This window comes from Gossypium hirsutum, chromosome D08, assembly GCF_007990345.1.
Source record: "Gossypium hirsutum isolate 1008001.06 chromosome D08, Gossypium_hirsutum_v2.1, whole genome shotgun sequence".
Classification (NCBI taxonomy): domain Eukaryota; kingdom Viridiplantae; phylum Streptophyta; class Magnoliopsida; order Malvales; family Malvaceae; genus Gossypium; species Gossypium hirsutum.
Window position 1 is genome coordinate 1,540,678 of NC_053444.1, and position 26,487 is coordinate 1,567,164.

Consider the following 26,487-nt stretch of genomic DNA (forward strand, 5'->3'; position numbering starts at 1 on the left):
ATCTACTTACTGCATGAACAAATTAGATTTGATGTGTTAAAAAAACAAAAGGTATCATTAAATTTAAAAATTAAAAGCGCCACTTTTTTTTTCCTTTCGAAACACATATGATCCAAGCTATCCATTTGATATGTATAAATATATTTAAATTTTGATCTACATATTTTAAATTATACTCCACTTTAAATACAAACATATAATACTCGAGAGCTGATGGCTCGCTTAATATCAAATTCGCATGCGACGTGCATATTTACTATATAAACAATTTAGATTTTCCATAAAAAATAATTTGACGTGTCCAAGCTATCCAAATAGATACAAACATGTTTAAAATTTGATCCAAACGTTTTTAATTATACTCCATGTCCAATTTGAGCTAACATTGAATTTTGAGGGTTCAATTATAATTTTTTAAATTTATGGATTAATTTAAAATCTAAACCATATTTTGGGGATGTATAGTAAAATTAACCCGTGGTATTTATTTTTTTAATAAATGTTTTATTGGATTATATATTCCAGTCGCTTCTTTATGTCTCTCTCACTATTGATCCCTTCAATCCATTTCTCTTTCTCTCTCTCTCTTTGAATTTTCCCGAGAAAATCTCGCATTTTCTCACCCGAGAGAAAGAGCCGGAAAATCGTATAATGAGGTAGTTTTTTTAAGTTTTCCGGATTGAAAAGCAACTGGAAAGTAAGGTTATCCTCCGTAGATTACTCGTTGATCGGCTTAGACAAAGTTTAAAACAGTAATGTTTTCCTTCTCTTTTTCTTCCTCATTTTCCTGCGTTTTCTCGGTAGCCAAATGTAAAATATCGATCAATTTGTTTTACACGTTGCCATTTGCTTGAAAATTTGCTAACACGTTGTACGTTTTTTGTTTTAGTAACCGAATCTCGCCGTTTTTGCATAACTTGTTCTTTTAGAGACTATTAAATTTTGCATAGATTTTGATTTTTTTTTCTTTCTTTATTACACTTGTGTAGGTGTCTTTCTTGAATGCTACAATACTGAAATTCGCTATTAGTTTGTGGAAATTTTGAGATCAGGTTTGCATTTTTTTTTAAAATTGCTTTAATCGATTGTTTCTATTACTCATTGCCAATTTAAAATGTAAATTTTATGGCCTTTGTTGTTTTTCTTTCTGTTTTTAGCTAGATTAGTTGGGTTTTGAAAAATGAGTTGGAATCCGAACATGGAAGTTCAGTACATCAACAGTAGCTACCCTTATAACAGTGCTGGCAGCTTTATGGAATATTTTGAAGGTCTTACATATCAACATGTCAATTTCATTTTTGACGGTGCTTCTCATCTTCAGGTACCAATTATTATAAAAAAAAATTCCTTTTGATTTCCTGAAACGACTTCCTTTAGAATCTATGGTTTTCTTTTTGCAAATAATCAGATGAAAAATATGCCTATTTTCTGGATAAATTTGTCGTAATGATCCATTGGTTCGTTGCGGTATTTGCCTCTTAGCTTGCAAGAATATCTCCGGGTGTGTTTGAAGGATTTGAATCATATCCGTTGTACTATATTTAGATGTTTTATTGTAAATGAATTGCTGCAATTGGTCACATCCAAAAATGGATTTTCCATCTGCAGGAGAGTGCGTACCCATCGATGACTACAAGCTTCTACAAGTTTGGATTATCTGATTTTGGCAATAATATTTCATATTATGATCATAGTCCTAGTTATGATGGGAGTAACCATGAACCATGCCCTGAAGAATATAGAAGGGCATCAGTTAATTCCCCATCAATGAGCAATGAAGAGACTGTAGCAATGAATGTGGAATGGGAAGGAAATGCAAATTCAACCTCTCGTGAAAACCCAGTGGATTGTAAGTTATCAGTTCTGCCTTTGATGATGTCTATAATGTAACATTTTGAAAGTTACAGTTCATCCAAATATTATGTCAATGACATAATATTTCCTTATAAAGGCCCTATCTAGCAGCTACAATATTTTTGACTCTGTCCAAAGAGTCTGTTTTTCCTTGCTGATAGGTTCTGCCTTTTCTCCAAGATGGACTGCTCTTTTACTTTTGAGGTTTCATTTCCTCCTTTAGATCATGAAATAAAATGCAGTCCTCTTTATCACCAGTCTGGTCTTAAAGTGATCATCAAACCTGGTTAACAATAATTGAGATGTCTCAATTGCAATAGGATTAATTCTAAAGGATCCTTCTTTAATATATATATTTCCAGTACTAACACCATCTAACACTATTATCTTGATATGTAGTTTTCGTAGGTGGAGGTGGTGGGTTCAGCTAAACAACATCTTAGCTAGTATTTTTAATTTAGCCATATTAGAATTTTGCAATATAACAGTGTCATGATCCTGACCTCGACGTGTTGTATCAACCATTATGACCTGGTCCTGTGCCGCTTAAGTGGTCAAGGCTTCCTGTATTCAAAAGCATATTCCTTGCCTCATTCCCTTCAGAGAAAACTACTTGCCACATATAACAGCACTGATCTTGACTTGGATCTGCTGTAGAAAATTGAGATCAACTAGCCTGAAGTTATTAAGCTCCATTCAGTTGAAATTTTTGCTTGTTAACTGAAGCTTAAGTCTTGAACTTTGAGCTTTTGTTGCAGTCTGAGTTCAAATACCTCCAAGTTTGATATGGCTTGGCTTTCATGCCTGCCTAGCTATGTTGGTGCATCAGTAGAAACAACAGCTACTTATGAGTATGCTCTCCAGTGCATGTCTTTTACTATGTGGTGCATAGTTGTTCCAATTGATTGACCAGGATGAAGTTATGTGGCTTACCTGAATTAGTTGAAAAAATCTATTAAAACAGAAGTTGGTGTTGTGGGGCTTTAATTAGTGTCAAATTTCTCTAATTATGTAGTTAATCACAAATTTTCTCTATCATTTGGATAGCTCCTAGTCTTACTTAAAACTATATTTATCTGGGATTTTTTTTGAAAAGTTCTCACTACAATGCTTTGCCCCCCTCCCCCCCCAATTTATAGGTCCACGGAGGCTGCAGAATGCTCAAGATTATCAGGTCTCTCTCTCTCTATTCTTTTTGTTCAATAAATGTGCATAACGCTCTCTTCATACACCATGGATTTTCATGCTCACATATCTTAGTAGGTCATTTGCATCCGCACCTAATTATTACTGAATCTTCTTAGTTCTTATGCTGTCAGCATGACCGTAAATGCTTTTCAAAGAATAAATACTTATAGAGCCTTACATCTAATTATATTTCAGTTCTATGGTTCAAAAAATTAAATGTTGCAAATTTGTTAAATTATGCAGGTCATTTGGCAAGATGGTGTGGATCCTGACAACATGACTTATGAGGTTAGATAAAGAATTCCGAACTCCTTTTTTTTCCCCTTAAAATGTTTTGGAATCTATTAACATCCTTCAAGTTCAATCAATTCTGCTGAAAGTTGGAACACTGTCTGCTCATGTAACTTTTAAGTGAACGGTCACCTTTTCTTTGTAGTTATCGGTGACTGGCTGTTCTTCTGAGCAAAGAATTTTCTTCCCTTTAAAGGGTAATTTTGATCCCTAGAATTCAAAATTTCTGACATTGTTCCAAAGACCAGCTAGAATTACTGCATTAGTTGTCTAGACAATTATGTGGGTTTTCATACTGCTTTTTTAAGCCCCTTTGTATGTGCTCGCTTAGAGATGGATATAGAAGCTGTCAGGATGAGAGAACCAAGTTATAGCCTGGTGTTCTAACTGAAATTGTTAATATTAATAGATTAAAACATTGTAGTTGACTCCTTGTGTCTTTTTCAGTAATGCAGCAGCAAACATCCTTTGTAAGGATGTTCCCCCTGGTTTTAATGAACACAAGAAATAAATCAATTTCTTACAAAATTTGGGTTGTGTATCTGTGATTCTCTTTCCCCTTTTCTTTAATTTTGATTAATCATTTCTGATTATGTTTCACTTTAGGAATTACTTGAATTAGGGGAGACTGTTGGAACTCAAAGTCGAGGCCTCTCCCAAGAACTTATTTCTTTGCTTCCGGTTTCAAAATACAAGTGCAGCTTATTCTCAAGGAAGAAATCAAGGAATGAGAGGTACATCATCTGCTTTCTCCACTATGTCTGTTAAAATTTGATTCCCTTTTTTACCCACTGCCGGTTATGTTCTTCAACAGATTTTTAAATTGCAATAAATAACCCTAGTTCTTTTTTTTTTAAGTGTTTTTGATGTGTAACTTTGCTGGCTGGCTTTAAGCTCCTTGTTTCCATTTTACTATAAATCTATTGAGATTTAAGATTTGTCATTTGTTTCCTCTTTCCATGAACCAACTCATTCTGCCTTGATGTGTAATTGTGTCAGGTCTCGTAAAAGGGTCTTAAATTGAAGCTGTTGATCTATTATCCGTTATTCTTAAATAGAGAGCAATCAGAATCCCGAAAATGGTTCATAATCATGATAAGTGATTCATTTAATCAAGATGATGCTTTCAGAGTGTCTATGAGTGTATTTTAGGTCTCGAGTCAAATCTTTCTAGTTTCATATTCTTAATGAAACAATACTTGTACTTAAATGTTGTTGTCTAATAAATCTGAAATGTCTTAACAATATTGAAATTAATGGTGGTAACATAGATGTATATATGTAGCTAATGGTGGTCAAACAGCAAACTCGCCTCAATAATTATATTATTTTATTAAAACCCTCTTAGGATTGCCTTGTAAATGGTTCTAGGACACTTGACTGTTCTCTTTGTTCAGTCCTTCCACCATGGACACGTTTGCATCAGAAATATCAATTTGCACCTTTGCTTTTGATCGGCAGATCACTTATAGTGGTAGGACCTATCAGTTGTGTCCATAATTCATTCTAAAATCTCCAAAATCCTTGTCAGGATTTGTGGAAAATGCCTTTCATTTTAGTCGTGTGAATAATCTGCATGCGGGTATTGGCACATCCTTCAAATACTCGAGTTCCGCAATTTGTTTCATTTTCGAATTTCCTCGCCTTCTTTCTCTCTAGCCCAAGGCATTGTGTTGGTGAATCTTATTATCATTGCTTTTAATTATTTTGGACTAGATGCGTGATTTGCCAAATGGAATATAAACGAGGTGAGAGACAGATTACCCTGCCTTGCAAACACGTCTACCATGCCGGATGTGGCAACCGATGGCTTAGTATCAACAAGGTAAGCATTTTTTCCCCGATTGAACATAATGCCCGAAAAGGATAAAAGAAAAAGAGAGAAGCCTTAAAAACATTTTATCTTTATTTCCTTTAGGTAGCCATTTTAAAAGCTTTTTGCTAACCGCTGTTCCATTTCTCTAGGCTTGCCCCATATGTTACACCGAGGTGTTCGGCGATGCTTCAAAACATTGATGACGAACTAATCATGGTTTCTTCATTAAATTTTCGCTTGGGTTTGGGTATTTTTCCTCTAATATGAAAATGCTTTATTTCGTTTTTTTTTTTTTTTACTTTCTTGGAACAGAAGTAAGAGTTGAATTAGGTTTTGCAATAAATGAAAGGAATGAACACTGTAGAAAAAAAATATGGGATGTTTTAACTAGAATATGTGGAGATTGTATAGAGAATTAGAGTTTTTCTTTTGATGTTTTTAGTCTTATTATTCCAATTTTTATTATCTTTCCCTTATTTTTATATATATATATATGATAATACAATAATCTGAGCTCATCAGATTTTGGCATGATCTGACTTTATAGTGGTGGATTTTTAACAATTTGAAAATTGAGTTCAGGGTGAGATGGTTTTTCAATTAAAATTTCGGCATAATAATATATTTAATCGGTAGCGTTTATATTTTATCATTTTAGCTTTAATTCTCTTTTTATTAGGTTAAATTCAAATTAGGATCCAACTTTTTAGGAATTGTTCACGGTCAAATATTTTTAAAATAATCATATAAGGACATAATTTTTAGAAAAATGCTCAAATAATAGCTTCTCATACATTTCATTTCAATTTTTAGTAAAAATTAGATGAATGTTGATGTATTTAGAATAGAATATATGATAACTGAATCAAATATTGCTTTCATATGCTGCATTTTGGAAAAGGTTTGGTATTTAATTTATCATCTTATCAGGTTTGGTATGAGCTTTCATTCCATCACTTTTGTAAAGGTGTATATGACCATTTTGAAAGGTTTTTGCCCTTATATGATTAACCCTTAAATATGATATTTTGAATAGTTGTCATTATGTGAGCAACCCATATTTTTATCACTTTTACCTTCAACTAAAGTTTCTAGAATCATCAGTTCAGTCAGTTGAATTGAGAATCGATCGACACTGGATAAAAAATCAGTTGACTTGCGAAGCGATATAAATCAATTAAATTTAGTTAAAAGTAGATTTTATAACTTTCATGAATAATTTTAATTTGGGTTTCAATAGTAAAATTTTAAATAAAATCGAATTTAAAATGAAATTGAAATAGGATGCATAAGAACCAAGTCAAGAGTAAGAGAGTAGGGGCGTAATCGAGTCGAATTGAGCTTGAATACTGTCAAGCTTGAGTTTTAGTTCGACTCAAGCTTAATTGAGCATTTATTTTTAAGCTTGAGCTTGACTCAAGATATAATTGAGTTTGAGCCGTTCGAGTCAAGTATTATAAACTCCAATTTAGCTTGACTCATTGCTCGAGCTGTTAAAGGTCGAACTCAGCTCGATAATTACCAAATTGAGTTTGAATTTTTTTCGAGTTGAACTTAAATAGCTTACGAGCTCCAATATCTTATTTACACCTCTATTAAGTAGTAATAAAATGTTTAGTCTCATTCATTATCATCTTAGTCATATAATTAAAAAAAAGCAATTATTGATGAGAAATAAAATTGAGTATTGATTTCTAAGCTCTCTCTTGCAAAATTATATATATATGTGTATGAAATCTACTCTAAATTCCCATAAAGTCCAACAACTCTAGTTACTTCGATAACCGACTCGGAAACATCATCATCATCATCATTATCATTATTATTATTATTATTATTATTATTATTACTACTTAGGCTTTAATGTAGATATTATTGTGTACAAATTTGAGTAGCTTTGATCTTTGGTGGAGGCATTTTGGTGAATTCAATGAAAATGTGAACAACTATGGCAACACTTCCAATAATGGTGGCTAAAGTGGGATATTGCCATCCACTTGAGAGCCTTTGCAAAAATATCCATCCTCCAACTAAAAATATACTGGCGAATATTAGAGTAACCTACAAAAATAAAAATAAACAATCACCATATATATTAGCAAATTAATATATATATATACACGTATTTTTTCGAATTTTTGAAATTTAATTTATTTGCTTTTAAATTTAAGGATTTAGTTCATTTACTTATTTAATTTAAAAAATAAAATTAATTTGATGGCACTATTAACACAACTCCTTTGAATTTGAATATGTATTATCAATTAAACTTTAAAATTTTAAATTAAAAATGGTAAGGGACTAAATTTTAAAATTCTGAAGAGTACCGAGATTGATGACATATAGGGGAGCGTCCCTGGCTCTCCTTCACTCTCTTAAATTTCTTTTGAATTCTCTAATTAGATTCTTGAAAGATTTTGAAAATTTTAATTAGGATTTTCAAAACTTTTAAAAATTTTCATTAAATCTTTTTAAATTGTTGAAAATTTTAATCGAACCCTGAAATTTAATGAGGACATATTTAGAAAAAAAAAAGCTTTCAGATAATTAAAATTATAATGTGCTAAATTTGTATGATAAATTGATAATCTTACTATCAATGACTTTGTTGAACGACGAAATCCTGTGATTTCTTCTTCATCAAATGTGCCCGTTGCTGCAAATGTTTCCAGTAGTTCATCCTGGTATTTTAGCAACACAAAAATATATAAACAACGAGCATTACAACTTTTATTGAATATACATATTTTTATATTAATATTAATATTAATAATTGTTGTGATAGTTTAGTTGATTAATAAAAAATTCAAACGAAATAAAAGCCTAAGTTAGCCATTTATAAATATGAGTGAGTTTGCACAAAACTTTAGGCTCTTATTCTGGATTGGGTGAGGCTTGAGCAAGTAAAAAGTGTGTTAACATCATACTTAGGCCCAATTTGACTCATGAACGCCTCTAGGGATAATGTCACTACCTATCCCCTCTAGCTACACCCTTGCCCACTATGCTGAAATTTGAGATTTGATCTCTCGGTTTTAATTTGACATTATTTGGCCTCTCTATTCTTAAATTGTAATTAACATGCCCAATTTGATAATACCATTAATTATTGTCGTTAAAGTAATAATGTTAGATTTTTTATTATTGTTATTTGGTCGTGCAATCAGGGTTACATAAAAATCCAATCACCCATGTTCAAGCATTAATAAACCTATATGTTAATTGAATGCTTGCATTCTCTCTTCTCTCTTTTTTTTTAATACATCATCACTTTAATCGCAATTGCTATGTTATCGATATGGACCTACTAATATCATTATAAAAGTAGAAGGATCAAATTATGTTAAATTAAAATATGAAGGCCAAATCCAAATTTCCTTTTTATAATAGACTAAACCCATAATTAGACCTAAAATAAATAAATAAATAAATAAATAATAGAATAGAATAGATTGAAAAAGAAAATTGCATGTATACCTTGGCAATGAACCTATTTCTACACCATTGAGCAATGCCTTGATCTGATTCAGGCAGATCCTTAGTTGAATATCTCTTTATATGCACTGCCACCTGTGTTATATTATTATGTTATTTAAAAAAAAAGTATAATATTACAACAATTTTTATATTATATTGAAGAAAATATTATTTTTTTCGATTTTTTTCGATGTTCTATAATGATATAGAGTTCCGATTAGCTTTAAAGTCGAGTCAGATCAAGCTCTTAAACGAGGATTAGAGCTCTCAACCCTGTCTCCCTACATCCACTAGGCTTAAAACTATGATCTTAAGGCATCAACTTCTTATTAGTTGACCCAACAAACGTTAGTAAACAAATGAAATTTTCGGATATATATACAAATTCTTGCATGTCAACTAAGCCAAAAATTCTTTGACATTAGATTCAAAATGGCATAAATAAGGGAAGGTAGCTTGACCCCAAAATTGATAAATTTATCATTTAGTCCCTTCAAAGTGTATGAAATTATAATTTAATATAATAAAATTAAACTTTAATTCCTTAAAATTTTTATTATTTATTATTTACCATATATAGTGTATGTGTGTATGTAAAAACAATAGAGGTTACCTTGCAAGGTTGCATCTTCAAAAAAGTGAGTAAAGTGGGGAAGAAAGGTTGCTGTTTAGGAATAGCAATTGTAACATCATAAATTGCTGGAACAAAGGATCTCAAGCTTTGTACTGCTGTTACTATCCCCTGAATATTTATGTACAGAGAAAATTAGCCCAACAATTAATAAAGGGTTAATATAATTGTAACCCCTAAATTTGACAATTCAGTTCTGTCTTTTATTCACTTTTGTTGAGAGGAGGTTGGACTCGTTCTAGGAGAAACTTTCTAAGTGTCGTTCGTCAAGAGTCAACCAACGCCTCAACGATGGAGGTATTGTGCTTGGAGTGTTTGTGCTCGATTTATTCTCGGATTTTGTCTCATGACTCCGTGTAAAGCCCTTTACGGGTTCACAGGGTGGGATCGCCTCACCCGCCAAGGAAATGTGAGCACAGTGGTAGTATTCTTACTCACTAATGCCATAAATAGGCATGGGTTCAAATCCCATCAAGACCAAATGCTCACATTTCATTGGTGGGTGAGGTGCTCCCACTCTGTGAATCTCAACAGAGTTAGGAGACAAAATTTGGGGATAAAACCAAGCACAGACACCCCAGGCACAATACATTCACTATTTAGGGGTCCATTGACTCTCGACAGACAACACTTCAAAACTACTTCCAAAGCTAGTTCAACCTCCCTTCAATAACTTTGATACCTGAACTTGACAACTAAGTCCGTTTTGGTCTCTAAACTTAGATTTCCTCAAGATTTGACGACGTGACATTGTACGATTGTACCATATCATCAATTTTTTTTACATTTTCTAAGTTCAAGAACTAAAATGAACATAACTGCAAAGCTCAAGTACAAAATCGAACCGAAAAATATAGGTACCAAAATGAAATTTATTACCTAGTTCAGGGATAAAAATAATAATAATATTTTAATTAAAAAAAAAAAACCTTGGTCTTGGGGATGAGGACATTCTTAGGGATGGGGTAGCCTTTAGAAGAAGCAAATGACTGAGCTTCAAGGAGTTTATCAGCCGTTAAACGTGTTCCCTCCACAAATATTGTCATCCAAAACGGCGTCGGATAATCACTTAACGCTTCAAAACTTGACTGCCAATCACATCAAGTAGATTATATTTCATAAATATATATTTATGGGGTTAATTCTACATAGCTTCCTCAAACTATGTTACGATTTTTAAATTGGTCCTAAAACATCAAAACATTATACTTGAAACCTCAAAGTATAATTATTCGTATCAATTAGATCCTTCCATCAACTTGTATGTTAAATAGCAGCTCAAATATGGCATTTAGCGTATTTAAAATACGTGCATACTTACTACATGAATGTCTTCTATTTGACGCGTTTAAAAAAAAATCATACTAAATTTTAATAGTGTTGTATGTTCTTTTAATACATCAGATTTGAGCTGCACATACAGTAGGTACACGTGTTTGCAATTTGATTTATGTGTTCTTAAAAAGCTCCATGTCGTATTCAAACTGACATTTAACGTCTAAATTAATGACGACTAAACTTATGTAAGGATCTAATTAATACAATGCTAATACATCGAGGACTTAATTAAAATATTTTGATAGTTTTAGGATGTTTAGTAAAATTAACCCACATTATATTATATGATATGATGAGGAAACAGAACATTTTAATTACCTTCAATTTGCTTTCATCCTTTGCCCAATTTCTATCCAGGAAAATAGATTCAGAAAACCAATTTGTCCATCCAAACACCTGCCAATATTTATTTTATGGATAAAGCAATATTTGGTATATAAACTTAGCATATATTTTTTAATTTGGTCCCTTTTTTTGTTTGCATTAATCTCGAAACTAGGCAACTTTTCCCAATTTAGCATCTGAACTTCGATTCTGATCAAGTGCGATGACTAGAGGTGATCATGGGTTGGGCGGCCCGGCCCGACGGCCCTCCCGAAATATGGGAGGGTTTAGATAAAAATATAGGCCCGAAATATGGGTTTGGGCAAAAAAAAAGCCCATTTAGGAAACGGGCAGGCCTCGGGCAAAACTTTTTTGGCCCGAGCCTGGCCGGGCCCGAATATAATAAATATTTGTTTTTTTAATTTTAAAGTATTTTTAAAATACAATTTTGGTGTTTATTAAAAAATGGGCCAGGCCGAGCTCAGGCTTATAATTTTTTCTAGGCTGGGCCTAGACAAAATTTCAGGCCCATATGCCCAAAATTTTTTCTTGGCCCGGCCCATGATCACCTCTAGCGATGACATGATACTATGAAATTACGTCAAGTCATCACTTGGAAGTTATTATTATTTTTTAACATAATATCTAAAAATTAACAACTTTATAATTTTTTTCAAAAATTTTAAGTGATGATTTGACATAAAATCATAGTGTCATGTCATTATACCTTATCGAAATCTAAGTTGAAGGACCAAATTAGGAAAAGACGCCAAATCTCATGATTAATATCGGGGCAAAGCCAGAATAATTTTTTAAGGGGTTGAAATTAAATTGTAATTTTTACGATAGTAAAAATGTAAAATTTAAAGGATTAAATCAAAATTTTGTCATTTTTAAGGGGTCAAAGTATAATTTTACCTTTACTAATTTAAAATTTTAAAAATTTTAAAAGGCTAAAATAAAAAATTTTCCATTTCCTAGACCGAGGCACCTGCCAACCTCTAGATTCACAGTTTATTAATATGGACCAAAACAATTTCAAACACTAAAAAAAAGTTATCTCCCTAAATGTCACTTTTATCCCTTTGTTTTTCTCAAATCACTGGTTTCGGTGAAATTTTCCCGAGAAAATTATAATAAACTAATGCATAATACTCTTTTCTTGTTGTTCTTCCTCTATTTCACTAGTAGGCGTTCTTTTAAAATATTTTTCCATTTCTGTTAAACATTTAGACGAAACATGTCTAAGCCTTAAGTACATAAAATATTTCATGAAGCTAACATACCGCTAATAATTATTTTCCATAAAATTAAATATCACTTAAGTACTTTTCGGTGTTTCGAGAATGTAATATATCGTTTTTTCAAATACAAGATTCACAATAATCACGCTAGTAATAATATTTTTAAAAATATTGTCTTATATGTAAAATCAACAAATAATTTAAATTTTTAAAAATATTCAAAAAATAAAAATTCAAAAAATTAGCATATCGTACACGTTTTCCTCAGTATGTCCATTATGAAAACAATAAACTAACTCTATTTGAAAAGTTGGTGATTAAATTTGATTATTTTTAAGAGATTGAGAGACAAATTTAGCTAAAAAAGGGTCAAATTGATAAAAATATAAACGTTAAGAGCTAAATTTGCTATTATACCTAATTTAAACAATAATTAAGCCGAAGTTGAAAATCTCACCGGAAGGTATCCTGTTGTTTTCTTTACGATTGTTAGTGCACTACGAAGACAACCCACGCGCTGCCATAAAAATATATTATATTAAAATTATAATTAATAAAAGGTTAAAATGTACCATATGTCCTTGTACTCTTCAAAAATTCTAAACTTAGTCCTTATATTTCTATTTCTAGGAATAAAGTTATTGTACTTTTCAAAATTTAAAATTCAAGTATAATTGTTAAACCGTTAAATTTATTTTGTTATTTGTGTGACATTTTAAAATAAAAAAAATACTCACCTGATAGCAATGTAATTAAAAAATAACATTGTAGTAAACTTGAATTTAATAGCATAATTTTAATTGTGATAACAGTTGAATCTAAATTTTGAAAGCAGAAAAATAAAAGGACTAAAATTTAAATTATTGAAGAATATAGTGACTTATGGCATATTTTAACCTTAACAAAAATATTAATAAATAAATCAATTTGTTTACCGATAAAAATAAATTAAGTAATTCAAATTTTGGTTAAAATATATTCCAAGCCCTTGTACTCTTTTTATATTTGAAATGTAGTCCCTTACTTTTGTTTAGAGTTTACAATTACAATATAAATTACAAATACATGACTAAGTAACTCCAAATTAAAATCAAACTAACATCAATACAAATGGATTAAGAATCGAAATAATCTAGATTAAGGCCCCACACATGCATGGTCTCGAACCTTTACCAACTGTACGAAAGCCTTATTGACAATCACTCTATTTTTTAGATTTCAAACTTTATGTCCAAATGTTAATACCATTAAAATTTTTTTGTAAAATTCATTGACGCGACATTTTGAAATTTTAAAAATGGTAAATTATATTGTTAGTCACCCAACTATGTTATTTTCCTTTTTGGGACACCTAACTATGAAAAGTTACAAATTTATTACCAAATTATTATTAATTTTCCTTTCTGGTCACCAGCTATGAAAAATTACAAAAATATCACTCAACTATTTGATTTGTTCTTTTTAGTCACTAAATTGTCTTGGAATTTTTTTATGTTTCCATTTTTATGTTAGCCAGTTGGTGACAAAAAAAATAAAAAAAATTAAATAATTGGGTTACCAAAAAAGAAAAATACTAACAATTAGATGATCATTTTGTAACTTTTTATAGTTAGATGACTAAAAAAAATTACTAATAGTTGAATAACTACTAATGTAATTTATCCTTTAAAAAGTATCAAACTTGATAATCATATAAGAAAAACGTTACAATAAACATTAATTTAATAAAAAAATTAATATTAACAATTCCATTTTCATATTTAAATTTGAAAAATAGTATGAAGGTACAATAACTTAAGCATATTTAAACCTTGTTCTTCATATTTATATTTTTATATATAATTATAAAAGTGAAATGATATGTGTATAATATATACAACTCTATGTTTTTTGACTTGATGACTAAGGTATTCAACGCTTTGGGTGTGGTCTGGGTTCAAGTTGCGCTAGTCACGTTGTTAGGGCTTTACCCTCCTCTTATAATTAAAATATATATATATAATTAAAAAACTACCTGTGCTAAAATCCATGTAAGTAGCGTATCGGAATCTGATACATGATTAGGCATAATAATTGCGTGTTCCTTCCCTGCAGGAGTCAGTAGAAATTGGTTATAATCGATTAAGTCGGTTTATTGGTTTTAATTCAGTTAAGTTTGATTAAATTAGTTGGTTATCAATTGTTAAAATTTATAATCAAATTGATCGACTTAATTAATTTAATATATATTAATTTTTATTTATTTTAAATATATATAATAAACATATAATTTAAATATAATTTTATAATATATAAAAAATTTAGTTAATTAACTTACTTAATTGACTAAATCGATTGATGTTAAGCTTGTTTAGTTAGATCAATTAAATTTAAAGATGGCTCAAATTAATCGAAAAAATTGAATGCTTGCCCTTCTCATAAATATAAAAATAATATAAAATATAACATGGTCAAGATAATTGCACTATTTTTTTTCAATTTTAAAATATTTGAAAATTTATATGTTATTATTTGATTTAAAAATGTCAATTATATACGTTTTTTTAATTTCTTGAAAATTATATGTTAATCTTTTACATTACATATTTGCATTAGTACTTAAAATTATTATTATTATTATTATTATTATTATTATTATTATTGCATTACCCATCAACTGAGAAGTTTTGGCATCTGTATGCACTTTAACCTGTAACAAGAAACCAAATAAATTATGACTACAAAAATAAATGAAGTGGGAACAATATATAACAAAAAAAAAGGGGTTAAATTTTACGGAAAGGCCTTCTACTATGTGTTTTTAGTAAATTTAGTGCTTTTATTATTAATTAATTATTTATGGTCCCTATACTTTTCGAAATGTATATTTTCAATCACGAAGACATGTGATGATATGACAAGAGCTAAGGTGGGAGCAGGCAGGGGCTTACCTTTTTAGCTAAATGGAATAATAACAACTTTGATACCTTTCAACTAAAAATAATTTAATTTAAGTCATTGTAAAATGAAATTTTTAACTTTCCCTTCAAAATTTTTATAATTTTATTTCACATCATCATGTATTTTTTTTTAAAATAAATCAAGTCAAATTATTTGACTAATTTGAAAAAAAAAAAGTTGATCTGGTAACTGAAATACACATTTCGAAAAAAAAATTGAAGATTCAAAATAATTAAATCATAGGAAAAGGACTAAATTAAAAATATATATAGTATAAGAACCTTTTAAGTAATTTTAAGGGAAAAAATGCAAAAGAAAAAAAAAGAGAACCTCAAAGCCAGACCACCATTCCATCAACCAAACAACCTCTAACCATAACAACTCCGTTATTGCTCCGTTAATTCGCCGGAATGTACTTTTCGACACCGGCCAGATTGTTAGATAACAACTCACCTGAAAATGTGTATATTTAAGAATCGGCAACTATGAATCATGAAAATTACTCGATAATTACACTGATTACGTGAACGAAACAAGGGAATTTGAATAATTACTTGGATGAGGTTTACGAGGATTCCGGTGAAGATGAATAACGAAATGAACGGAATACCGCCGACGATGCCGGAAAATTCCATTGCCTCTCTGTGAGCGATTAATTGGTGTTATGGGAAGTAAACGAGAAGGTAAGCATCTGTATATATAAAGATTGTTGAAATGATGTTGGTCTTTTTTTCTTTGGGTAAACTACACTAGTAGTTACACAACTATTAGTAAATTTCTTTTTTGGTCATACAACTATAAAAAGTTACAAAATGGTCATTCAACAATTCCATTTTTTTTTTCTTTTCTAGTCACCAAGTAACTAATGTAAAAATGGAAACAACAAAAAATCCAAGATAGTTGGGTGACTAAAAAGGACAAAATTGAATAACTGAGTGACTATTTTGTAACTTTTCATAATTTGATAACTAAAAAAGAAATTTGCTAATAATTACGCGACTACTAGTATAATTTTTTAAAAGGAGAAATTATATTAATTGTGAATTGGCATGGAGTAGGATCCTAGAATAGTTTTGCCCTCATTTAGGGTATTTATAGATTTAATCGAATTTAACGTGATTAACGAATATAAAAGAATCTCGAAGGAATTATTAATGGTTAAAATATATCATCAGTTTCTGTGCTCTTTTAAAATTCGAAGTTTAGTCTTTATACTTTTATTTTCATTAAATTTGTTGGCGTTACATTTTGAAATAGACAAAAAAAATACTCATTTAGTAGTCATGTAACTAAAAAGTAATGTTGTAATGAATCTGAATTTAACAAAATAATTTTAACAGTGTAACAATTGGACTTGAATTTTAAAATTTGAAAAGTAAAAGGACTGAATTCCTAAAAATTAAAGTATAGAGGCTAAATTCTAAATTTGAGAGAAGTACAAAAACTTATAACATGTTTTAACAATTATTAATTGATACAACCTTTTATGGTTTCTGATTTGTGTATTGTGGATTAAAAACAACATTATTAGAAGAGCTTTGCTCTCGTTTAAGGGTTTAGTTCGATTCAATTTCATTTTTAATTGGATCCAATGTGATTATTGAATACCGAAAAATTTCATAAAACTAACATTAATTAATACTCACATTTATTGGGTTGAGTTGTGAAGATCTCAACATCTATTAAGCAAGGTTCTTAATTTTAAGTATTGTGGAAGAGTTTTGTCCCATTTAGGAGTTAGATTCGGCTTAACTACGGATTTAGTTGAACCCGATTTGATTACTGAATATGAAAAAATTTCATAGGAAAAAAATGATATTAACGCATTATTAGATTGAGTGATAAAGAGTTCAACATCTCTTCTTAAATAATGTTTTCGATTTAAGTATTGTGAATTAAAAAAAAAATACAGCTAGAAGATTTTTACTCCCGTCTAGTAATTTGATTCAACTTAATTTTAGATTTAATAGAATCCAATGTGAAAATTGGATATCAAAAAATCTCATAAAAAATTTACAGTGTTAATTAATAATCACGCTTATCGATTGAGTTTTCAAAATCTCTTAAATAAAGTTTTAGATTTGAATCTTACAAGCTTTGTTCCTGTTTAGGCATTAAATCCGACTCGATTATAAATTTAGTCAAAATTATCGAATAGAAAATTTTCGAAAAAAATTTAATTAATTAACCCTCCCTCTCCTTCCTATATATGAGGTAACGTAATTAAGGGGTCGTCACCATATTTAATTAGCAGCATTCTACTTAGGGTTTAGGTTTGGCTTCTCTTTTTATTTATATTTCGGTGCATAGAGTAAAGGAATTTAAGGCCCTAAATCTGACAAGGGTGGCTAAGTGCACTTTTTATTTAATAATATTTGAGTTTGATTTTAATGGTTAAATTTATGTTTATATTTTTTTATTTAGGTCAATATTTTAATTTGAATTTTGTTATATATTTTAGTTTATTTTTTAAAATTTTGTTAAAATGGGATGATGTTGACTAATCTAGTTGTTTTATAGGACACGTACATCAATTGATGACATGGCATGTGTGTTGTCATTGCTACGTGTCTAAATTTGATTGGTCTATACATTCAATTTTAATGAAGCTATAAAAATAGATTGAAATGTGCGACCGAAGTCAAGTTCAGAAGTATCAATTTGAACATTAAAGTCAAATTCATTAACTAAAATGTATATTTATCCTTCAAAAAAAAATCAAATGAGGTCGTGATTTAGATAAGATTGAGACCCTCGAAATTTTGAGATTTTCATAGTTTTTTTTTCTAAAAATTGGGTTCGGTGGACAAAGCAAATCTCATCATCACATGTTTCGATAAACTAGATTGGATCTATGTCGAATTGTTAAGGTACATGTATTAATCAAATAAATGAATTTCGTTCTGTTCTGATAAGCCAGTTATGATTGGCCTTGAAACAATTTATTGCATTGATATTTATCAAACCCAATATCAATAAAACCATTCTACCCTCTACACGTTAAGTAAATTAGAATTCTCATTCCTGAGAGCTACTAGCCACTATGAGTCTACTGCATATACTTATATACATAAATAGATCTTATCCGTCTACTGATTCATTCAGTAATTGAGTCGAACTGCCCTTTTAACTCAGTGGTAGAGTAACGCCATGGTAAGGCGTAAGTCATCGGTTCAAATCCGATAAGGGGCTTTTGACTTTTTTCATAAAACTCCTATGAAATGGTAGTATTCATATTGAAACATGCTCGTCCGCGTAAATCATGTTTGAATTATCTTCAAATTTATTTTAGTATAAAATCCACCTAAGCCAATAGCATAAGGATAGGACTTTGACTCCCTTGATTAAATGAGAAATTTGTTATTTTAACCCTTAGTAATAATTAGTTATTTAATTTAAGTAGTGGCGGAGCCAGGATGTTAATCTTAGGGGTAAGCTAAAATTAAACATGCTTTGTAACAATCGACTTAAACATATAAACAATCGATTCAAAAGAAGAAGAAGCAATATTCCACCGTAATAGTCAATTCAAAAGAAGTATTGCAACATGACAATCAATTTAAATATATAAACAATGTAGTGCAATATGGAAATCGATTTAAAAATAAAAACAATCGATCCAAAAGAAGTAATATTTTTAGGAAATTGCAAAAATCTTAAACCTTGAGGGACCTACTTATATTTTTGAGACGACCATAGTATATCTATAAAGGACTAAATTACAAAAATTTTAAACCTTGGGGAGACCATAGCCCCCCTAGCCTCTAACCCTTTGATTATATAATTTTATCAAACCTCACAAATTTTTTTTTGACTTTATGCATGCTCACCGTGTATGAATATTGTCCAAATTTATATTTTGATTTAGATCCAAATATATTTTAATTTATCAGTCAGATCATATTTTATAATTATTTATTCAAATTATAATGACTCGTATTTATTATTAATAAATATTAAATTCAATAATTTAACATGACGAAGTGTTTAACTTCGAGTTTTATATTATGAAATTTATATAATTAGTTAGTTTGAGTTTAATTAATTAATTAGTTAATAGGAGTTGATATTCGGTACATTAATAATGCATTTTTATAACTTCACAAATAGAATTAAAAAATTAGCATGTGCCTTTTTTTTTTAATGTATATCCTACATCCATGTAAATCAAGCAACAATCGCAAAATTATGTTATCCGTGTTTATATTTACTCTATTGAAATGGTTTATTTTATTGATAAAAATAATATTTTTATTTGATTATAAAAGATACAAATATTATTTTAAATAATAAAACTCGACACAAAACAAATTACTCAACCCATGAACACTTATTTATAAACTTACGAGTATAATTAGAGGCAAACAGAAGCTTTGGTCTCCTTATAAATTAAAACAAACAATTTAAATCTTTTTAACTTTTAATTAATTTTTTTAACACAACTTTATTAATTTTAACCTCTCAAAATATTAAAATTTTATTTCAACACAATCAAACAAAGTTCTTAACTTCATCTTTAAATAAATTCAAAATTCAAGATGAAATTTCTTAAATTATATTTATTACTATATATAAAAGTTTTGCCTTTGTTTCTTAATTGTTTGGCGGTGGTTACAGGTGCCAATGGGTTAGGTCGGGCTGGATTTGGATCGAGTCTAAATATGATATTAACATATTTTATATTTGTCCAAGTCCGGTCTAGCCCGAAATATGGGTCTAAAATTTTAAAGATGATAAAATTTTGATTTAATCCTTTAAAAATTATATTTTTACCATCATAAAAATTACAATTTAATTTCGCCCCTCTAAACAAATTTCCTGACTTCGCCTTGAAAGTTAATTTAATATATGTATATATTTTTAAATAATATATTTTCTTAAATTATCATAAACTTTATTTTAACAATTAACAAAATATGATATTATCAATAGTAATATTTCTAATTTAATTTTAGATACGTTTGAACAACATGTTCGTTTGCAAATTAATTTAAGATCGATATATGATGTAATGACCTGATTTTTATTGGTGTCGGAAAAATTCATTTTGAGACTAAATTTCTTAAATCGAGTTAATCAGATATTAGAATTGAATAATTATGTGTCAAGTGTGGAATTGTAGGATCAAATCTTAAATTGGAATTAAATTAGATAGATTGTTAACAATAGTACAAATAGTAATTTATAAAGTGACCAAAATGAGTGGAAATTAATCTAGGGTTATGCTGGCAATTAAACCATTGTTTTACCGGACTTAGTGGGTTGATATGATGTAAACCATTAATTGCCATTAAACTTTAGTTGGGATGATAAGGATGACTAATTTGTATTAATTATTTTAATTAAAATAAAGGTAAATAGGAGAGAGAAAGAAACATATTCTCTTCTAAGAGTAGGGGTGTGCAAAATTCGGGTAAAACCGAAAAAATTCGGTTAACCGACCCATGTATTAGGATTATTGATTAATGAAGTTTTAATTCCATCTCAAGTTATAGGGATTTAGGGATGTTTAGAGTTTAAATCTATCCATGTTTGATATTAGATAAAATTATGGAAAATAAGTACTGTTTTTTTTAAGTAAATTCATTAATTCATTCAAAGAATGGAATCATATAATTCAGAGAAAAAAAATAGTAAACATTCGTTGTAGATGGTGAAGGACAAGCTCCACCAACATAACAAAGGTTTTAGCCTCAGCATCAATAAAATATTATGACACGCTGACAATTGGTTTTGTCACAACTTAAATACGACATATCTGGAGTGATTGCAAGCACTTGATACAATAAGAAAATCAACCTCGAATGGTCCAAAGTGGCGAGCAAAAATCGACAAAAGAACCGAACATTCACCAAACTAGAGAGGACGACAACAAATTCATCCCTAAAGTCACTTGTAAAACTAATATTACATGCATAAGCAAGGCTAAAAAACATGCTACAAAAGCAGATAAAAAACTTTTAAAACTGAAGATTTATTAAACAATGGAAAAAACAAACAAAAAAACATATAAAACTTAAGACAATATGGGTCCAAATCGACACGTGAAATAATTTATTATTCTAAAATACTCACAAAAGAGAAAAAAATTAAGAAGTTGACAAAAAGCCATCCTCTTTCCAGGAAAAACTACCGGTGGTCGGTGGAGTTTTAGCGAACGACAGGCATTGTCATCTCTCCATCACAACTTGTGAAGACAACAAAGATACCTGCAAAATAGATCTGCAAACTAAAAAGAGAGAAGACATGTGTAGTGAATGAGAAGAAGAAAGAAAGAAAGTGTTGACAGGAGGAAAAAGGCAGGTGATAACCAGCTCGGAGGTTGGCATCGCCGCTGAGAAAAACAAAATATAAGAAGCAAACAGCTTGGAGAAAAAAAGAAAACAATTTTTAGAGTTTTTCTTAACACATGACTTAAATACTTGTTGTTTTATAAGAAGTATTGATTTAAGCTTGAAATTGTGTTGAGTGATTTAGTTAATCATGTGTTAAAGGGACCTAATTGTAAGAGATAAAAACTGTAAGGTTTATTAGTGAATAATGATAATGTGAGGTCTCTGTATTATATATATGCGTTTAAGTTTGGTGTAAGTTTAGATAAGTTTAAGTGTGTTTTGTATAAGTTTGGAAGCATTGAAATGTGCATTTTTTACCATTGTATCGTTTAGTCTCGAGATAGTAAGAATATGTCTCGAGACCTTAAGAACAAAATTTATCATTTGGTGTAATTCATTGAGTATGGTCTCGAGACTTATCAAGCAAGTATCAATACAGGGGCACATCGAAGCTAAATTAGATTTGTCATGTTTCAGGCTTTGTCTCGAGATAGCTAAACATCAACATTAAATTAGGAAAATATGGGAAGAACATTTCGAGATCAATCTCAAGACAAGGAGGCTTTAATCTTGATACACTTCAACATTAAATCAAAAATAAATTTTATTATGTCTTGAGACATGAAGACCATATATCGAGACCATCGGTAGAATTTGGACAGATTCGTTCAGATTCGAATCCTAACTCCGTTTCTAACGTTGTACAACATCTAAAAAACTTTAAACCTATTCCATTAACATCCATTGATTATATTCATATGTTTTGATTAAGATTTTATGTGATTTTATTTATTTGAATACATGTCATTTAACAATACAATATTGAGCTAGTTTGAGCTACTCCGACAACGCAACGCGATGTCACACATTCGGATCCAACAACTGAATCAGATGTAAGGTATCACACATGATCTGCTTGAATTTTTTTTTATTTCTAAAATAATATATTCAATAGTTAGTTTTCAATATTCATTCAAAATAACATTGAATCAATATGTTCGAAAAAATATTTTTATTTTACATTTGTATTTAAAATGATTATTTTAACTTGACTCATAAAATAATTTAATATACATAATTTAAATAAATTTTATATTAAATTTTATTATTTAATAAAACAAATTATTGGAAAATTATTAATTCCCTTGCGTAGGGGGCATTATCTCAAATAAAAACAATACATTATTGACGGGATGTAAGGGTTTAGAAATATCAAAGAAACCTTACAATTATTTTTCAAAATTACTTTTTATTTTTATTTTCTTTATTTTTTTAATATTTGATAAATTTAAGGAAAAAAAATTTGATACACGGTAAAATAAAAATAAAATTTTAGGTGATATTAAGTAGACATAGGTACAGTAAAAAGAATAATTATTTAATACAAAATCGAAATTAATAGACTGTCACATCCCTCGCTTTTATTTATTTATTTATTTTTTGTAAGTATTGATATTTGTTTGTCTTAATCATAATCATAATGTTGAGTTAGAAAACTTCATCATCTGTGAATTAAATAATTATCTTAATAAAAAAATTAATTAATTATATGTTACACAATAAATTTTAAAATCTATTTATGGGATTAAAAAAATAAGGTTGACCAAATATTAATATTAATTGAAACAATAACTTATTAGAGGTTGGGTCCATGAATCATAAAAGTTGTCCACAAATTGAATGTGAAGGTTTACTTTGAGTTGTAACTTTAATTATATGACAACGCTTTTCTTTAATTACGGGAATTGGGTGAAATGGTAAGGGTTTTTTTTTAATTTTAATTAGTGGATATAAAGCAACTTTAAAACTAATGGTCAATATTTACCCCTTTAATGAGCCTACAGAAGGTAGAAAATTAGTTATTGGACTCATTTCGGTAGATATCTTGAGAAATAAAAAATATATATTTTCTTTAAATGAAATTGCAAAATTATTTGCATGTGTCGGAAAAAGGAAAAAAACCCTAATATTTTACTTCGAACTTGATTCGGTTTTTATGAATATTATATTATGACACACTTATAAATTGGGAGAAAAAAATTTATATAATATATCTTTTAAATTTTGATATGAAACTAAAATTAAAATCAAATGTGATTTTAATTAAAATGATAAAGTCCAGATGAGAAAAATTAGGTTAAAATATGCCATAAGTTCATGTACTTTTCAAAATTTTGGAATTTAGTTCCGATGCTTTTATTTTCAGGAATCTAGTGTTTTTACTTTTCAGATTTTAAAATTTAGGTCCAACTGTTAACATTATTATTATTTGTTAAATTTGTTAGTGTGACGTTTTGAAATTTAAAAAGAAAAAACTCACCTCGGTAGCCAGGTAATTAAAAAAATAGCGTTGTAATGAACCTGAATTTAACAATGTTAATAGATGGACCTAAATTTTGAAATTTGAAAAGTAGATGAACTAAATTTCAAAATTTTTGAGAAGTACATGGACTTATGACATGTTTAACCTAAAAAGGTATGAGGATTTGGGTTCATATCTCATGATTCTCATAATATGTATATATTTTTCTACATTTATCAAAATATAAAAAAAGACATAAATACTATCAAAATAATATTTGCTTCTTTGTAAAACGAATGAGCTTTTTAGTAAATTCATAATTGAGTTGGGACCTTGCTGACGAGTATCATCGTTTTCGTCAAACTCTTAATAATAGTAAATAGTATAGATTAGATGTATTTGTGGGCTAGGTATGGGTCGAGATTAAGCATGATACTAACATAATTTATAATTGCCTTAGCTTAAATTGGTCCAACACATGGGCCTACAACTTATATTATTTTTAATTTAATATTTAATAATTTATTAAAATTTTTATTTAGACATCTCAATATTTATTTTTAATGTTTTAACATTATAGTATTATATATTACGATAGATCTAATTTTTATATGTTATAAATTTTTTAAAAATATATAAATAACATAATATAATATATTATAAATTTAGAATTTGAGTTGGGTTTAGGCCTTAAATGTTTAAACCCGAGCTTAGTCCATATTTTGAATAGGCCTATTTTTTTTTTCAAAACCTTCCTAAAATTTGGACAGACATTCGGGCTTGGACGGGTAGCTCGACTTTGAACAAGTATAGTATAAATTGATAGATAGATATTTGAATATATTCCTTAGATGCAAGGCAAACCAAGAAAAAAATAGGGAGTAAATTTGAATAATAAATTTTTAAAAGACTAAAAATTAAAATTTATCATTGTAACTTAAGATTTTATAAATTAAAAGAAATTCAACTGAAATATAACCATATTTTAGGGGTTAAAATGTAATTTTAACTATTAATTGGCTTGTAATTTTGTTATTTCTAAAAAGACTTATTTACAATTTTATCAATTTTTAGCGGCCAAGGCTCTTGTGTCACACTAAGTGCTCCAAAGAAGTAGGTAGAGTGCATTAATCCTACATCTGAAAAGAAAGGAAAGGTCCTTAGTTGTATAAGTGAGTGTACTGAACTATCTATTAGAAATGTCTTCTGAGAATAGGACAATGGTTCATTGACAAGTGGTATCAAAACAACCATTGATCATACAATTTAATGTCATTTGAGTAGCGATGACAAAACTTGAACCGTCTGATTGATTTTAATCCACTCCAAATGGAGTGAATTCTTTTTTAAAAAAAATAGTGGATGCGGTGAGGGACTAGATGAGATGGATTTTTTCTTTTGCATAGTGAGTATGGAGCGGTTATAGTAATTGCTTGCTCGATTTTGTCCCGCTCTACTATATAAAATTACAATTTTATCATTGTCTATATATAACTATTAAAATGGCAAAAATGTAATAATGTATTATAGAAAAAAGATCCATATATTTTATGCTTACATATTTTTTGAAGAATTATTTTTAAATATTTACTTGACTTAATATTGAAAATATTAAAGATATGTAGCAAAAATTAAATCGAAGTAGAGCAAGGTGATGAGATGGGGATGAATGCATTCTACATCCATGGAGGTGGTAGTGGATTTCAAAATTATACATCCATAATAGAGCGGGACAGGTGGTGGAATAAAACATGTCAAATGTGGAGCGTTGGTGAGTTTAACAACATCCACCTCTAACTCGCTCCATTGCCATCCTTACATTTGGTTATATTAATCCAACATTGAAAAACAAATTTGTGTTGCATATCCTATTAGACATTTCTTTTGGGAAGAGGGTAACAGCCCCATGATACTTGCATATCATTTTTTTATCACTAAATATGTATAATTAAAAATAAAATTTTATAGACATGATTATTGTAAATATTTTTTAAAATTTATTTATAAAAACATTTTCATGTATTAATAATGTACTAAAAAATACATAAAATTAAAATATATCTGGAGGATAATTCATACATGACATATGCACATGGTGGGGCTCAAACTTGAGTACTAAATGTTTCTGAAACTCGATCTCTATTAACACATTGGCAAAAACAAATTCTTATTAAATAAAGGGATAAAGCAACATTTAGTTCTTGAATTTGATCATTTTTTTTCAATTTGGTCCCTAAACTATTTTTATTCACATTAGTCTCAAAACTTGTCAACTTTTCTCAATTTAATCCTTGAACTTGAATTAAGTCCACGATCGATGACACGACACTATGATATTATACCACCCCATCACCTAAACTTTTTAAAAAGATTATGACCGTCAGTTTGATTTCAATTAAATAAATTATTAAATTTTTTTATAAATTAAAAATATAAAAAATAAAAACCTAGTTTAACCAACGACTCAACCATTTTTTTTATCTTGGTTCAAACAATTGGTACTGATTAGCGGGTTAATCGATTGTTTCCCTTACTCTAGACCGGTGTACTGATCAATTCACAATCTAATCAGTTTGGATTATTAAAAAAAATCCCAAATGGATTTGAACTGTGAAAATTTGAATTGATTTCATTTTAGATTAATTTGAATAAAACCAAAATATTACACAATAATTATATTTTATTTTTAAAAATTGAGCCGGATAAACTAAAGGGTAAACTATACCCAAGGTCACTAAACTATTACT

General features: G+C 29.1%; 2 protein-coding genes and 1 non-coding gene across 3 annotated transcripts; 2 read left to right on the forward strand and 1 right to left on the reverse strand.

Moving 5' to 3' along the window:
• The first annotated feature begins 527 nt into the window (after positions 1-527).
• Positions 528-5,582, forward strand: LOC121220166 (E3 ubiquitin-protein ligase BIG BROTHER). The gene is made up of 9 exons (XM_041099438.1): positions 528-752; positions 990-1,052; positions 1,158-1,321; positions 1,609-1,849; positions 2,994-3,028; positions 3,286-3,330; positions 3,940-4,067; positions 5,050-5,158; positions 5,299-5,582. Exons 3-9 carry the CDS (start codon positions 1,181-1,183, stop codon positions 5,347-5,349), a joined length of 750 nt encoding a protein of 249 aa, XP_040955372.1. The 5' UTR covers positions 528-752; positions 990-1,052; positions 1,158-1,180; the 3' UTR covers positions 5,350-5,582.
• A 1,216-nt stretch (positions 5,583-6,798) lies between these two features.
• On the reverse strand, positions 6,799-16,167 carry LOC121220165 (1-acyl-sn-glycerol-3-phosphate acyltransferase 2). The gene is made up of 11 exons (XM_041099437.1): positions 15,658-16,167; positions 15,434-15,556; positions 14,813-14,852; positions 14,178-14,251; positions 12,621-12,680; positions 10,914-10,991; positions 10,187-10,345; positions 9,240-9,368; positions 8,627-8,719; positions 7,744-7,830; positions 6,799-7,210 (listed from the first exon to the last, which is right to left on the reverse strand). Exons 1-11 carry the CDS (start codon positions 15,736-15,738, stop codon positions 7,022-7,024), a joined length of 1,113 nt encoding a protein of 370 aa, XP_040955371.1. The 5' UTR covers positions 15,739-16,167; the 3' UTR covers positions 6,799-7,021.
• A 2,056-nt stretch (positions 16,168-18,223) lies between these two features.
• Positions 18,224-18,295, forward strand: TRNAT-GGU (transfer RNA threonine (anticodon GGU)). The gene has a single exon. It is a non-coding gene; the product is annotated as a tRNA-Thr (tRNA).
• The last annotated feature ends 8,192 nt before the right edge of the window (positions 18,296-26,487 follow it).